Source organism: Vespula vulgaris, chromosome 9 (genome assembly GCF_905475345.1).
Source record: "Vespula vulgaris chromosome 9, iyVesVulg1.1, whole genome shotgun sequence".
Lineage (NCBI taxonomy): Eukaryota > Metazoa > Arthropoda > Insecta > Hymenoptera > Vespidae > Vespula > Vespula vulgaris.
This window is the reverse complement of record NC_066594.1, coordinates 4740130-4756261: the sequence shown is the minus strand read 5'-3', so window position 1 is coordinate 4756261 and position 16132 is coordinate 4740130. Positions and strand designations below refer to the sequence as shown.

The 16132-nt window shown below is 34.7% G+C and overlaps 1 protein-coding gene across 1 annotated transcript in view; it reads right to left on the bottom strand.

Annotated features, from left to right (window-relative positions):
- LOC127066020 (nephrin-like) overlaps positions 1-16132 on the bottom strand; it is a 112673-nt gene that overhangs the window by 35205 nt on the left and 61336 nt on the right. Inside the window, exons 7-8 of the mRNA XM_050999159.1 lie at positions 11473-11624; positions 3472-3613 (exon numbers count right to left, since the gene is read on the bottom strand). Of these exons, the coding sequence (XP_050855116.1) occupies positions 3472-3613; positions 11473-11624 (294 nt within the window). The remainder of the gene's footprint in view (positions 1-3471; positions 3614-11472; positions 11625-16132) is intronic.

Sequence of the window (16132 nt, the reverse complement as noted above, 5' to 3'; positions counted from 1 at the left end):
TTTCTTCGTAATGAATTCTATTTTGAATCGGATTTTTTTTTCTTTTACAGTACAACGTACCGTTTTTAACGATCACATAAGTTTAGATATATTTATTTTAATTTTGTCGTTCTTGTCTCTTCCTACGGTTTAACATCGATGTAAATACTTTTTGTGTTGGGATTAAAGTGAACGCGAATTAGTATCGTATGTACGTATGTAGAAGTTAAAAAAAAATATATTCACAAATCCTTTATAGTTTTTATAAATGTTATTTCTCCAATAATACTGGGATAATGCTTAAGAAATAATATAAATATATCATAATAATCGTAATTTCATTTTTAATGAGATGTTGAATTTGAATTTATTCCACGATATCATGTAAACGATATTCCGTCGGTAGTGCAACAACGTTACTCCTCGCTAATGTTATTGTTGCTCGGCATTCGTCCATCCGTATCGATTAGGCAAATGTACTAACGTACCTACAACGAATACACATATCGAGGGAAGAGATTCCGCTCGAATAGAGATTCCGTTCTATATCCCTTTGTGCGGTTATTACTCTTTGCAAGCTCGTAAGCTTTTCCAAAGGATATGTTTTGCATCGAGAGTGCGAACGTTGATCACGACCTATCTCGATCATGAGTGCATAAGATATCAACCAGATTAAATCGATCGTATTAAGCAGATTAAACCGATTATATTAAGTAGATTAAATCGATCGTATTCGTACCTTTTACAATGTTCAAGACCGATTAGCTACATAGATTTTTATTGATGTCTTTCGTACGTCGATGAATATTTTTTAAAGTAAGGTAAACAGTCATCTTTGTGAAAAAAGCGGAACGATATTTTTTCGGCGATTTTAATCGCTCGATTGCTGTTAGACTTTCATTGATAGCATATTCGATCTGTAGGATCGAAGGATACAAAATATTTGTGGATACCGAAAGAGCTCTAATCGTGAATTTTACGTGGTGCAATAGTTTTCATGCGACTGAACAGATCGTTAACCACGTGACATGGGGTATGCGGTTAACCTCAGCCCCCTTTCTCTTTCATCTACGTTCTAGTTATTCTACACCTACCATTACCCGCTTACGACCTTGCGGCAGAGACCCAATCTAGCCACATGGAGTCGAATTGTATGTAACCATGTTGATTATTAATACTTCCCCTGGGATAAATTACATTGCACATCGACACGCCTAACGAGCTAAATTGCTATTGGAAATTAACCTAGTGGCGCGTAATCGCTAGAGAACCGCTTTGTCTTATCTTTATCTTGTGTATCTGTTTCCTATCGATATTATCGAAATATTTAATACAATATAATCCATAATCTTAATAGTTCGATGTCAATGAAAATTTGTTACTGCTTCGATTCGAAGAAATGGACAGCGAAAAGTCAATATTAATGTTTTCTTAACCGCAGTCGTGTCGCATTACATGTTTATATACACACGCGTAGGTGCATACGACGCGTGTGGTGGCACAAGTTAGGATAGCCGTGCAGCACGTGTCTGATAAAGTACATATCGTTACCACTGACAGGGCGATGCTAACGTTGATAGATGCACGGTTATGAGCCACTTTGTAACGACGATGGCCATCCATCCTATTCGCGATATACTTCATTTTGAAATGCATTACGATTCGTCTCACGTAGAGAACAAAATTAACGTTTGGAAGAGATTGACATTATCATTTTTGAATATTATCATTTCACTTAAAGAGAAGTTGATGTATGTTAACAATTTTACGATATGTAAACAGAAGATATATGCTTTTTTTCAAATTTGAACTCGAATTTGAAGCGTCGCGATACGAAAGAGATCGACGCAGAAATTCGAGAATCCGATAGAGTATTAGAAATAAAAAGAGAACAAAAGTGAAAAATACAAATGGTATATATACAAATAACGAAAGAATGAAGTAAGAGTGGAAAAGATCTTTAAGTATGTTCGTTGCGCTGTTTCCCACAGGAATTTGTTTATTGGTGGAAGGTTATTAAGCGAAAGTTTCGTCTGAAAATTACATGTCCACTGCTGTAATCTTCTTTCCTCGCATTCCTAGAATACTTCTTATAATGTGATTCTCGCAAAATTCATTTAGTTCAAAATTAACTAAATCAATTTGTTTATAAAACTTCGACTTACGGAATATCAGGAAAATCTGATATCAAAAAAAAAAAAAAGAAAAACGAATGTAAAAAGCATACGTTATTAACGATTTTAATATGAAACGATATTATTTCATAAATTATTGTATGACGTTATTTGACAAAATCGGAATACTCTAAACGTATGCATCGCATGGACAATACTAAAATTAAGTGGTTATGTGGAAATTTATATTTCCGTAACAAATTGATGGAATATTTTTAGTAGATTTTTTTAAATTGTTATCGTGCAAATGGATTAAAAATAAATCGGCCAATATGAGAGTGCATGTATTTCGAAACAGATAAAATGAGAGAGACGGAAACAAGAACAGACGGATAGACAAACAAGAAGAGAGTGAATTGGCTGGCACTATAGTTAGCGGAGAAATCGAGTACTAACATCGAGATTTCTACGAGAATGTGCGGGTGATGCCATAGCGATTACCTAGCGAGTTAATGCCAAATGTTCGCATATACATGCGAACGGAGGGATAATACAGGACACATCGAGTGGCCGATCGGACATTGTCGTAAATAAACGGATAACGATAGCTCGTATCTGCCGGAAACAAGCAGACGTTTCCGCTGTGCGATCTCCTACACCTAAATCTTCTTCACGATAAATTAGATGTAAATGGATAAGGAGTACATAATTTCGCGTGAATAAGTTCCCAAATTTGACGGTCTATTATTTCAGTTTCGATCTTTCTCTTGCGAATATGACAAATCGCGATATTCGTCCGTTCAATTATGTCATCGGAATATCGTGATCGATATTATGCGAGATAACTTTGCGTTTTCCATCGATATTTATAGCACGGATTTTTACTGTTACGTCGATGTTGGTGTGATTTTAGATCGAGATAAGGAAGAAAAGATTTTCAAAGCTTTCTTCTCGATTGGCTTTTGAACAATCAGTTAAATCTTTTAGCTCGCTTTAAAATCAATGTAATAAGTTGCTCGATCCGTTTGAATAGCAAGCGTTAAACTTTTCTTTTGTTTGAGACGGGGGAGAAGAACGTTTTCTACCGTATCAAGACGATTTTCCTTTAAAGACGATCGAGAATTACGAGGATCCTTGTTTGAGGACGATCGTAGTGTAGAATACGCTTGCGTTCGAATGAAATTCCAATCCCGCTTGATACGTCTCTCCTCTTTTGTCCTTACTAGCTTTGAGGAATTTATCGGAATAATCGAATTTATTCTTTTCGTTATAGAGGATCGCTTCGAAAGTATCGAAACCGCGATATCCTTCACCCTTTTCTTTTCTCGTTTTAGTTTTTCCTATCATTCGGGAGGATCGAATGGAAGAACGTACTCACAGTGCACTTTCAGTTTCCATCGATCCTCTATGGCTGCTTCTGGTAACTTTGGATTCTCTGCACGACACGCAAGAAACTTGCCGTCATCGTCGATGTTTGGTATCCATTGGAGCACGCTTACGCTCGTACCTCCTTCCTGAAACTAAATATTTTTCATTAAACATTAAAAAAACATTCATTAAACATTTAATCAAATGAACAATTTTTAACCAGTATATGTCTTATGAATCGTTATAATTTTATTCCTTTATAATGGATCATAACTTTCAATTAACATACTACACCTATTTCTGTCTTATTAATTTCATTTTTTCTTCTATCGATATATACTATTTTGACAAGTAAAATTACTTAAATACTTTTTATTATTAGATGTGTCAAGTGTGATGAGATAGAGATTTATCTATCGGTAAACGCTTGTAGTTAGTTTTGTAGTTTTACGATTTGAAAAGTGAACTTATACTAATAGTCTTAAAAAAAAGTAATTGATTTTTAAAATCACCTAGGAATTTCTAGCCTATCCTATACTATTGAATAAACCATATTCAAGTAATCATTAATTCGAATCGAAAGCAAACTCATGTGGTATAACGGATAATTACAAGAATAACGAAACTTTATACTTTTCGGATCAAGGTATAAATCGAATAATGGGGAATTTAACAGAGAATCCGCGAACTCTTCTTTTTGTGTAACTTTTGTACCTTCTTCAATATCGGTATCAATTTTTATCAAAGCCATAGCAATGAGATCCGATTTCACATGGATCAAATTTGTTGGTTGTTCAATAAATTGCATACTGTCTATCTCTTATTACGAGTTTATAAATTGATGATATGCAAAATGGCCGTTCGTATTGAATTCCATAGTTAAACGTGACCACGCTAAAATTAACGCGATATCGTCTATTTGTACGGTCAACTCTATTCCTCTTTCCTCTCTCTCTCTCTCTCTCTCTCTCTCTCTCTCTCTCTCTCTCTTTCTGTTTCAATATCGATCGTTACAATTTCCATAAAATTTCAATCGTCATTGAGGTGAAGAAAAAAGTTGTACAATGCTAGATTCGTCTTATTTTATTTCGCTTATCGCTTTACGGCGAATAAACGGTAAATAATACCTCGCAATTCAGTATTTTATTTCAAAATTGTAATAGATGGAAAAACTCGTGATTTTTCTTTAGATATGTACAAAACATTAATGAAAAATTGATATTTATTACATTGAGTAATTACGAACTGATTTGTAAAAGGTTTTGTAGAAAAAGAAGAGAATATGTAATTTTCCATAATTCGATTTAACTAAATTAAGTACAGGGTGAGATAGCGGGGAAAGCATCATTCGAAGTCGGTCGAATTCTTCGATATTAAAATCACGCGAAGCGAGATGGAATTGGCCTTGGTATTAAAAGCATATCGTGGATACGATATTATACGTATACGCACATTAGATATACATACCTATGCATATATATGCACATATACGGGTATAAAGAGGAAGATTCTGCCGTCCGATGTGAATTACGAGAGATCTCGCTTGCAAGTTGAAAGAGACGTAGATAGCAGCAAGGTATATGGAATGTTACCGAGAACGAGAAATGCGAACCGTTGCCAGACGCAATTTTTATCGTGCTTTTTTCTCTTTATAACGCGTGACGCTGCATTCCCAAGGACTGGAATTAATTTCTTTTTTATTTTTGTTTTATTTATTTAAAGAGAGAAAGAAAGATCGATTTTCGAAATTATTCATGATCCGAATGTATTCGATATTGACACGTTCGATTTAGGATATTATCTTTAAATATTTATTCTACGAGACATGATGATACATTTTTTAGTATAATAGATGATTCATGTTGATGTCCAACATTCATCTTTCTTTATGAGCTTATTAATTGTGACTACGTGTTTCCTTTTATCGATCGCTCTTTTCAATATCACAATGAAACGACAACGTATTAGAGACGCGTACAGAATAATCATTGTTAATTATTTGTACAATTGCGATAATGATCGATATATACATCAGAATGGTACCAGCTGTGCTCTGTGCGGTATTATTCGAGGATCGGCTTGGAGAGATAAATCCGCGTGCACATTTTACTCTTCGGAGGATTTCCAGATACATAGAGCCAAAGGAAGCAAAAAAAAGGAGAGCTTCGCTTAGAGATTTCCTGCTTCCGCAAGTTTTCCTTTTGCCTTTTCTTCAGCTTCCATTTCGTTCTCTACTTCTTCTTCTCCTTCTCTTTTTTCTTCCTCTCTCTTCCTATCCTCCCTTCTCTCTCGATCTCTTTTTTCTTCTTACATTTTTTTTCCTACTAAAATCACTACGCTGTCAGCATTTACGAAAAAAAAAAAAATGTCCGAAATATCTCGTCTGGAATTAGAGGGTTGGCTTCAGACAGATTATATTGTATATAACAGTCGTGCTTTTCTTACTGACTCAGTTTCATTCTCTAGGAAAAATAATACGAGAACGGATATGCACCGTTGTTCGACTAATTTTTTTTTTGAGAATCCATGTTCGTCCATTGCCTTTCGTCTTTCACTTTTCGCGTCTATGACGAAAGTTCTATATCGTGCTCCCGTTGTCGCCGAGTCTTTTCATCGGTATTGTCGAAAGACAATCTCGAGTCAGACTTGTAAAAAATGTTCTTCTCTTCAAAGAAACTTCCGTATATGTAATTTTTTTGTACTAGCAAACTGTCCTACATGGAATTCTTTCGAGTGGATTCGTCTTTGAAGAAGGGAAAAGGATCTTTTAATAGAGGCGCGGACATAGATACGGTTGGGCAGACATATCGTCCTCGGCAAGGCGCCACCTATTATCGCTACGCCATCGCTATTACTCTCGTTGTCAGCACTTCGAAGAGGGAGGGCGATGGGGAACGACCTCTCGTCCTGACTAATGGATTTCACGAATTAGGTGCCGGCACCCCGGGCGTCGACGGTGTCGCCTTAACCTAAAGCCGCTTGGCAAAACGTGTCTGATTAAACACAGTCTGCTTTCCTTTGCCAACCAGAAACACGTAGATAAGTATAACACAAGTCGGCCGGTAACAGGAACAACTTGGTTTGAAGAGCGACGCAAAGGCAGACGAAAGTAATTTGCACGCCGTGCGAACAGTCCGTTGACACTTCAGCCGTATTTGATTCGTTATCGTTATTTAGAATATACAAAGAGAGTCGAATTTTTCCAGTGGTAAAACTTTTCTTTTTTAAATCTCCATGATATTTTTAACATGTCGAATATTTCGAGCGATTTATATTTGGGATAAGTTCAACCGTTACGTTTTAATTATTCGCAGTGTGTCATGAATGCAGTTGCCGATTGTAAATATTATGGAAGCGAATGTTTTACAGAGATCGTTATTTTATTATTTTAAATGTCAATGAATTACATTTAGATACGATTCTTTTTGGTTTAAGTTTAATACGTAATTAAAGTGAATATTTCGAATCGTTTTAATAATGTATCTTACAGAGAAAAATAATTTTTTAGAACCGCTTCAGTATCGGGAAAAATTATGGTCAAGAATGAAATGCTGCAAATTCAGTTCATTTTGAGATAACGCTTCTTCGAAACTTCATTATATGAGCAAGGACGATTATTAATGGTTTCGCTATCAGTCCAGATGCTTCCAGGTTCGATGGCAATTTCACGGGTAAGCTCGATAAATTATTATCAAACTGTCTGTCGTTCGCATGAAACAGTTAATCCGAGCAGCACCGGCAGTTTTGGTACATTGAAATTCTCATAAATCATTAAGCTCTCATATTTTCTCCGAATATCGGGCCTTTATTTAACGCACAGGATGTTTAATGAGCGCTGCACAGATTTGTCGAAGGTGAGTCGAAATAATGGGAGGAAGAGAATAAAATGACGTATTAAAAGCTTTATTATTTACGTGATAGTTCGAGAGTCGAACGTCGTTATATTATAGAGATAAATTTATCGTCAATTATCGCCCTTCTCTATCTCAATTGAACTACGACCCGTTGAGGTATATACATAGGTATGTAGGCACGTTTACTCACTCGTAAATTAATAATCGAGCTTTCGAAAATTTCAGTTTCGCATTCACGATTTCTACGAAAGCCTTTAGGTTTATTTAGTGAATACCTCGTTGTTGCACTTATTGAAATTATTGGACTGAACGACGACGTTTGATCATGACATAGGGACCGATTCTTCTGTTTTTCTTTTGCTCTCTCGTCAAGAACTGTGAAGACGTCTAAATGCGTCGTCCGATCATTTCTTCCTTCGATGTTATACCGTAAGTTAGAAAGGTTGAAACTCTTATAATTAAACTATAAAATGGCTATAACATTTCCTCTTTCGTTCTCTTTTAATGGAACATAGTTACCTTGAACATTCTCGTTGAATATCAACGGCAAGTTCTCTTTTCGAACTTCTTTCGTTTCACATCGACTTCGCAGTGCTAAACTTTTAATCTTGGCATTTTCGATCGTCAAATGATAATATGAAAGACTTCCTTTGAAAGATAATTACCTATTATAATCTGTTATCTATTTATTTTTTAAAAATATCTTGTAAGAAGCGATGTTTACAAGAGAGCGAAATGATTTTAATGATAAAGGGAAAGAGAAAGCGAAAATCAAATGGCGAACTTTGTAAACGAAAAAATTCGATTTGACGTAAATTGAATCGACCTGATCATCGGAAAGCACTAGTTTTGTCGTATCTTTTCTTCGCGGGTCCATCAATGTGAGTGTCCATATCGGTTTTGAGATTCGCAAAGGCGTTCGGTTTCGATCGAATCCCGTCCTGTCATGGAAAATACCATGTCAGAACCTCTTTCATCCTATTCCCGTACCCAAGGGAGAAGAGATCAAAGACTTTAGAGAATATATTTTTATGAATGTAGATTTGTAAGGAATCTCGACCGTTCCTCGCAAAGACGATCGGTCAAAGCATAGGAAATTTTTTTCATAGACAGTCTAGCAGCCCTTCGACGTTGTTCAGCGGTTTTCTAAATTCGCCTTTTTCTAAACACTAAAGGTATGGCTATTTCCATATCAACGACATATTTCGATCATCCTCGAATCTTTCAAGTTCGTCTCCTTCAGAAACTTATACAACTGAATTGAAAAGCAACTTACGTTGCACGAATACGCTCTATCGAAAAGACCATCGGCTAATACGAGTTTCACAATGTAATCTTTAGTATTGTCTGATTACTATTGGTATGTAAAGAGACCACTCGAAAGCTTTATACTCATATAATCAAAAGTTCGATTTAGAAGTAACTTTTTTCTACAAAAGATTTTCAACTATGACTTACATTGATAAGGAACTATTCACTTATATGAGAAATAAGCCAATATTTATCCTTAAAGTGCACTTATTTCTAATCGATCGTATTATAATCAGAAACGGAAATAAAATGGAATATAAATTCATTTCGAAATAATGTCTACGACCTATTAACCGTTATCAGCGAGATACGTTCTATTATCTACCTAGTTCGAACGAGATATCTTGTAATGCCTGGGGATATTCGACTTAGGAATCTATTCGATTAAATCGGAGTATTTAATCGCATGCAGAGCGTTATTACGACAAAATATTACAAAAAGAAAAGCGAATGTCTTTGAACGCGTTAAACGACCAGTCATCAACGTGATGTTTCAATCCGTGTCTTTATCTATCGTTTAAGAGACTGTTTTTAAGAACTTTAAATATTGTATTTACAAAAATAAACACTATTTCGTTTCCAAATATAGTTCTTTAGTGCTATTCGTACGATATGAGTGGTGCGAACGTATAATTAGGCAAACGGGTCACCCGACATAATAAGCTCTCGAGCGTAATCCCTTCCAGGCACGAAAGCGCTTTCGTGCTTTTTCGTTCGCTATGCGAATTCTAGGTCAATGAACTCCCAATGATCGTCAAGTTTCGACATGGAGGAGAATAATTAGTACTGCGATCGAATGATTCGACGAACCAACTCCTTGGAATCTTAAGATAAATTTGAAATACAAGAATTTACATCGCAAAAAAATCTTTTAAACTCATTGACGCGATTAACACGCATACATTTTTTTTCGAGAACGAAGTATCCAAGCAAGGAAATACATGTCGTTGGAGCAGTAAAATAGTTGTAATAAATAATAATTACTTTTTTACTTTATATCGAACGAAGGCAAAATTATAATTAAAAAGTATTAGGTAGAAATTCGTTAGTTCGTAGCCAATATCGAACAACGGATTTAATTTTATTGAAATCATATCTCGTCCGCCTAATCTTCTTAGTAGTGTCGTATAAAAGCCAGAGGAGCCTTTTGTCGTCGCACTCATTACACTCTCGATTCTGCGAGCTTCATCCCCTCAACGACGACGACAGCGACGACGACGACGACGACGACGAGTAGTAACCTTCCTTCCCCATTTTAAGGGAAATACTTTGCTAGAAAGTAACGGGATGTAGGAAAGGCACGGGTGGCGTGTTGGAATAAGTCGAGCTAAATGAAATATGCAAATAGAAACTTTAGAACCATCGCACCAAGATATTATATCGTTGCGTGGTACACGCCGGTTTCTTCCTTAATCCAATCTATTAGTGCTCATTTATAAAATATCTTCGTTTTATAGGAATAGTTCATATTATCAACCGTTACCAACTCCTGGAGCATTGCCTTCATGTGCGCGTGTCTATAGTCTCAATAGAATTCCACTTTCGAAGGACAGAGCTCCTAGTTGTTGAGTAGGCGAGCGTGCTTATCTTTGTTTAACTTTCAAAGTAATTTGGCTCGTTGTGAAGTAAGGAAAGTTCACTTGGCTCGATGGTTTAAGCTTAAGCGGCTCGCCACGAGCAAAGCTGCTTTCGGAAGATGGACCCAGTTTGAGAAGAATTTTACGACCGATATCTCGTCGTTCTCGCCCCCTTTTTCAGATACGACTGTAGAGAATTTCTTATGCTTCTGACATAACGAAAAGTATAACGGAAGATTATTTTCCAAATTTTTTGATATATCGAATCAAAAATTTTTCGTAATCGTTCTTATAAACCTTTTTGTATCCTTATGTTTTATTTGAGAATTGTTATATATACGAGCATAGATACATTTCAGCGTTTAAAAAATTAATTTTGCTTTCATTCGATTGCCTCTTTAAAAATCATGAGTATTTCATAAATTAAAAAACGCATACAAAATTTTATGCGATTGCCGCTGAAAGGAAAAAATCTTCTGATCGAAGTGAACAGATTAGTTGAAGCTTTTAATTGACGTTAATGTGTAATTAACGACGTTAATTGCATCATATATTTTCCATAACTACATAATGCTATAATTGCGACTGAGTTAAAAAATATCGATTTATCGAATTGTAATATAAACATTTTCACAAATATTTTGAAGTAACTTAATAACTTGTGATTTTCTTTCCGTGCATGCCATATTTCCTATACACTTCCTGTACACTTATGATTATGACAATGGATATAGTGTTATTTTTATTATTTCAAGCTTCGGTAATCTTTATGTTTTTTCCGAGATAAAAGGTGAAAATCAATTGACGGAAAGGTCATGTTTTAGCGTGGCGTACCGCAATCTAACGCATAGGGTTCGCGGTCCAGTGCTTCTGCTACCGTTATTTTTCGCTTACGTCACCCTGTTGAGTCTCTGTGTATTCGCGCTTTCAACCATTATTTTTCATTTGCTCGTACGTTATACCACCGACTGGATATCGATTTTTCAACGAGCAATTCCATTGGGTGGCACGATATTCGCTAAGCCGATCTACTAAACGTGACCGATAACCAACTACGACCTATTTTGTATTTGTGATATTATTTGACTCTTTATCTACTTTCATCTTCTTTTCGTATAGAAGCAGAGAAAAAGAAACCGATACGGTATTCATTGCGATAAGAAGATTGAAAGGATATGTATGAGAAAATTACTAACGATTTGAAAATTTGCAATGGCGGACCAAGCGGATTAAATAAATTATGTACATTGGAAAAGAGTTCTTACTCACGTTTTTTGCCATCTTTTTAAGTTGTTTCGAAGTCTTCCACCAAGTCAAATTCGCTACTGGCTTCGAACCTGTGCTTCGACACTCGACCTCGTACTTTTTTCCTGCCGAAAGAGTTTTGTCCTTCTCCAAGATTTCCACTTTCAAGGGTTTCACTGTAAAAAATATAGCAATAATCTAAATCTATTTGTACTTTTTCATCGTAAGATTGATTTTTTACTCGATAAATCTCTAAATTTTACTCAATAAATTAAAAGAATCGGTTTTATTTAGATGAAAAAAACATCGATGCCGATAATCGTATGACGTAGCGTACAATTAAATCAGGTTTACTTATCCGAAAAGAGAAGGTTGCCTTTCGGTAGTACTTAGCGCGTAAAACGTTTCCGTAATTTAAACTCAAAATTACGTTTTACGGATGGGCTTTCGAGTCCCGGCAGATGCTTTCCAGTACGTCGGGAAATCCCGACTCGTTATTAATTCGATGCCAGTCGGGGCAGTGAGTGCACGCGCCCTACACCGTCCAAGCTTCGCGCGGGGAGGAAACGAGCAAAGTATTAATTAAACCTTTTGGTTGTCTCTTTCTTCCTTTTTATTTTTTTCCTTTTCTATTTCTCTCTCTCTCTTTCTCTCTCTCCCCCTTTTTTCTTTCTCTTTATTCGCATTGGCTAGTCTACTTGTAAATCGTTACTGAAAACGATATGGGTGCTTGCGACGGTACATACGCCCGACCTTCCAATCACGCATCATTGTTCGACTCGTTAAAACCTTCGTTACTTCCGTCGCACGCATGATGCATCTTCATTCCGTATAACTTTGGCACGGATTTAACTTTTCCGTCAGAAACGCAGTGCGCACTGCTTTTTTAAAAATTTCCATAAGATCCAATAAACTTTTCATACTTCCTCAGGCGGATTTCATTTGTGAAATTCAATGATAAAAAGCGTATAGTAAAGATGTTGAACTTCAATTGCATCGTGTATTTCTACCTCTACGTAAAGAACGAAACACATTTAGCACGAATAATGTGAACGATGAATAAAATAAATCGATGTTACTCATCGTATTACTTATCATGTTATTAAATATATTGCATATATTTTTGAATGTATCGCACACTCTCGTTAAAATTTTGTGATCCAATAAAAAAATTCATTCATCAAAGATACAATGTCAGTTTAATGTTGGGAAAGTAACCAATTTTAGTTCTATGTAGCTATAATTAGATGTTAATATGAACTTATAATTTTTATAATGATGCACTTGAATATGTTATTATTTAAATTTGAATAACGTAGGAACGTTTCCAAAAAAAAGTAAAGAAAGATTTGTCCTAATTCTTTTCAGTTAAGTTTAATTACTTTTTGATCAACATTGAAAATAGTATTACTAACCAAACGAGTGAAAATGTCATTACGATTAAATTTACTAAAGTGTTACACAATCGTTGAGACCTTTCAGTCACTGCACCTTTCCCCTATAATCGTAGATAAAGTGAAGTTTTTACCGAAATATGATTTGAAAGCTTTGTAGCGGTGTCGCGGTGTCGCATTGTCGGAAAGAAGAGTCGTAACGGTACTCGAGCTTGGCGAAAAGTACGTCAGTCGCAGACGCGTCCGAAAAACTTTTTGGACGGTCGTCTCGCTGAGTTTGCGCCCGGCGGAGCTGTCCCTTCGATGTGAGCGCTGACCGTGTCGAGTTTAGCATATTTCGAAACGCTTGTGCTACGATGCTTTGTTTCTTGACATGCAGGCTAAAAAGTTTTGTAATTTACGGAAAAAGAGAACGGAAAAGAGGTTTTTTATTTGTTTTTCTTTTCCATTCATATAAATAAACAATAGATGTATTCAGAAATTTAGTCGGTTTTTGTATATCGTGAACGCTTCGAGCTGGTTCACGCAGAATAGTTATTCTATAACAACAATTGGAACATGTCACTATTAACGCATTCGCAACCAACAGTTTCAAAGTGAGATCACTATCTGAAAACCGCATACAATTTTTGGAGGTCTATAACTGAGGGCCATAGAGTTCTGCAATGGACGAAATGATGTAGAATTATGTTGTCGGTCCTCAATTACAAATTTTTAAATGATATTAAACCAGCCTAATGTCTTAATGATTGATTTCTATGTCCGGAAATATTTTTTCTAAAACTCTACACTCGCAAAGAATTTTTTTAATTTATTTAAAATTTACTTCCTTTTAATTTTTAAACAAAATATGATTATAAAGAAAATAAATTTATAAATCAAAATATAAATTGTTAAATACTTTTTTTTATAAACGAAGAATGAAATCCATTTAGGTATTGTTATATAAGTATCGATTGAAAATAATCTACGTGCGTATACAATAGATAACTAATGAAAAGACGATAAAGTTGTAATAGACAAAAGAGAATTGCGTTAAATAGCTCGTTTGCAAGTTTAAATCGGTTGTTTTCAGAACGAGTGAATGTTACGGGACCATTCCGGCTTAAGTGAAATTCCTGAAGTCTCATTGTAGTAGTTCTTAAGTGATATTATTCGCATAATTTGGCAAGGACCAAAGTCTTTGGTTAGTAACGTTACGGTTTCATCGAATACATATATATATATATATATATATATATATATATATATATATATATATATATATATATGTTTTCTCGATTACGGGATAGTCTAAATACGTGACATAATTATAAAGTTGTCTTTCTTGATTAAAATATATTCGATATCATTATAGGAATAGTAAGAGATCATTAAAAGATACGATTACTCGCCTGAGAGAGTGATATTATGCAATCAAAGCATCATTAAGTCATGATTTTTTAAATCATTATTGCAGAACATGTGAAAGAAAATTGTTAAACAAGAATTAAAGATATAAATTTTTATAAATATATGTATATCATATTTATATTATTTTATTTAGTATCTTACAATACTTTCAAGTTAGAATGTGCAATTCGAACAATAAAGTAAAGCTGATTTTCTTAAAATTTCGAGCTTCAATGTTTTAATTGTATAATCAGATATTTTCTTAATTAAATATTATTAAAGAAGCTATTTAAGAATGATAATCGAATAGAGTTACGAGTTAAATTCGAAAAGTTCCATTACTTAATATAATCGCAGTTTTTAACAAGAGGAAATAATGATAACGGAGTCAAAATCACTTGCTCCTATGAAATAGAGCAAAAGTAATTAGAACAGTTTTATCGAGCGGAAAAAGAGAAGTGAAAAGAACGAATACTTCGAGATGATACGTATCAATCAATAAATTATCGGTAATAATCTACGATGTAGCTATACGCGATCAATTGGACTTTCTGCTCATTGTTAAATATCTATTAGTCTCATTAATGTTTGATGCTGGGGATAGATTAATGAGACTTGTGCAGAGTTCATACGATACAATATGGATTCATTAAATTTCTTACTAATCGATTTGCTATCGATTCTGAATCTAGTTTGAACACTTTTGTGAAATGGATCTTTTATATCGAAAGAACGTGACGCGACGAAAATTTGAGTTATTATTTCTCGAGTAACAAAAAAACGTTGTTAACGTTTAAATTTTTAATATATTTCATATTGTACATTTAAAAATTTAGTAGACCTCTTTTTTCTAAAGTTTTTTAATTTCAAATAACGTTTAAAAGGTATATCGATTCGAAAATAGTAGCCGACACATCGACGTTGATATTAAATTCATAGAAGGAATATAAAATGTAAATTAATCTGACTATACGTACGTTGTATGTGTGTAGGTAATATTTCACTTATGCAAGAAGGAAAGCGATGGAAATAACGTGGCAATGTCGGTATCGTTCACGCGACGATGTAAATAAATTGTCTTTACGGCGCGTCCAAGTTTCCACACAAAGTAAGTATCGACCGCGAGATTCTCCAACTCGTTAAACTTTCAAGTAGTTGGACGAAGGATAATTCCGATTATTCGGTGCGTGCTTCACCCGAGTGCAGCTCCAATTAGTGAAAGATCAAGAAGCGAACTCGTTTGCAGTTCTTACGTCGTTCGAAAAGAAGAAAAGAAACCTTTTTAACCGTCTAAGCTTTTTCCTTTTTGTATGACTTTGGTGCATCGATATTTTCGTATAGAATAAAAACCTAAAAAGAAATAATAATTTAACGCTTGTGAGGCGTCTCGTTTATAGAGACGTTCTTTTGATCAGTCTTTCTCTCTTCGTTTTACTATATATGTAATACAAAAAAACCGAAACGATGAGGATAGTCCAAATTATTTTTTAGCTTACGCGTACTTCGCAAAATATAAAGACTTACTTCGTTCGATTCATTGTTGTCACATATTATGTATCGAATGAGTACTTTTTTTTCAACATTTTCCGAATCTGCAATTTTTATTATTTCATATATAGTAAGCGTAAAAAATATTCTTAGAATTTGAATTTGAAATAACTATTACATCAAATACCCCACGAAGAGTGAATAATATGTTTTCAGGTATTAGCGACTTGACTGATATTAATTACTTTCGAAAATATTCTGGCTGTTCTATCATTTCGTTTATTTTACTATTCGGCTCTATGCCTTTCCATCTCTCTTATGGAAATATTAATATTTATTTCAAATCTAAATAAAAAATATGAAAAGAACCGATAATTTTTGTTGAAAAGACCTTCGCGTTAATGCTTTTG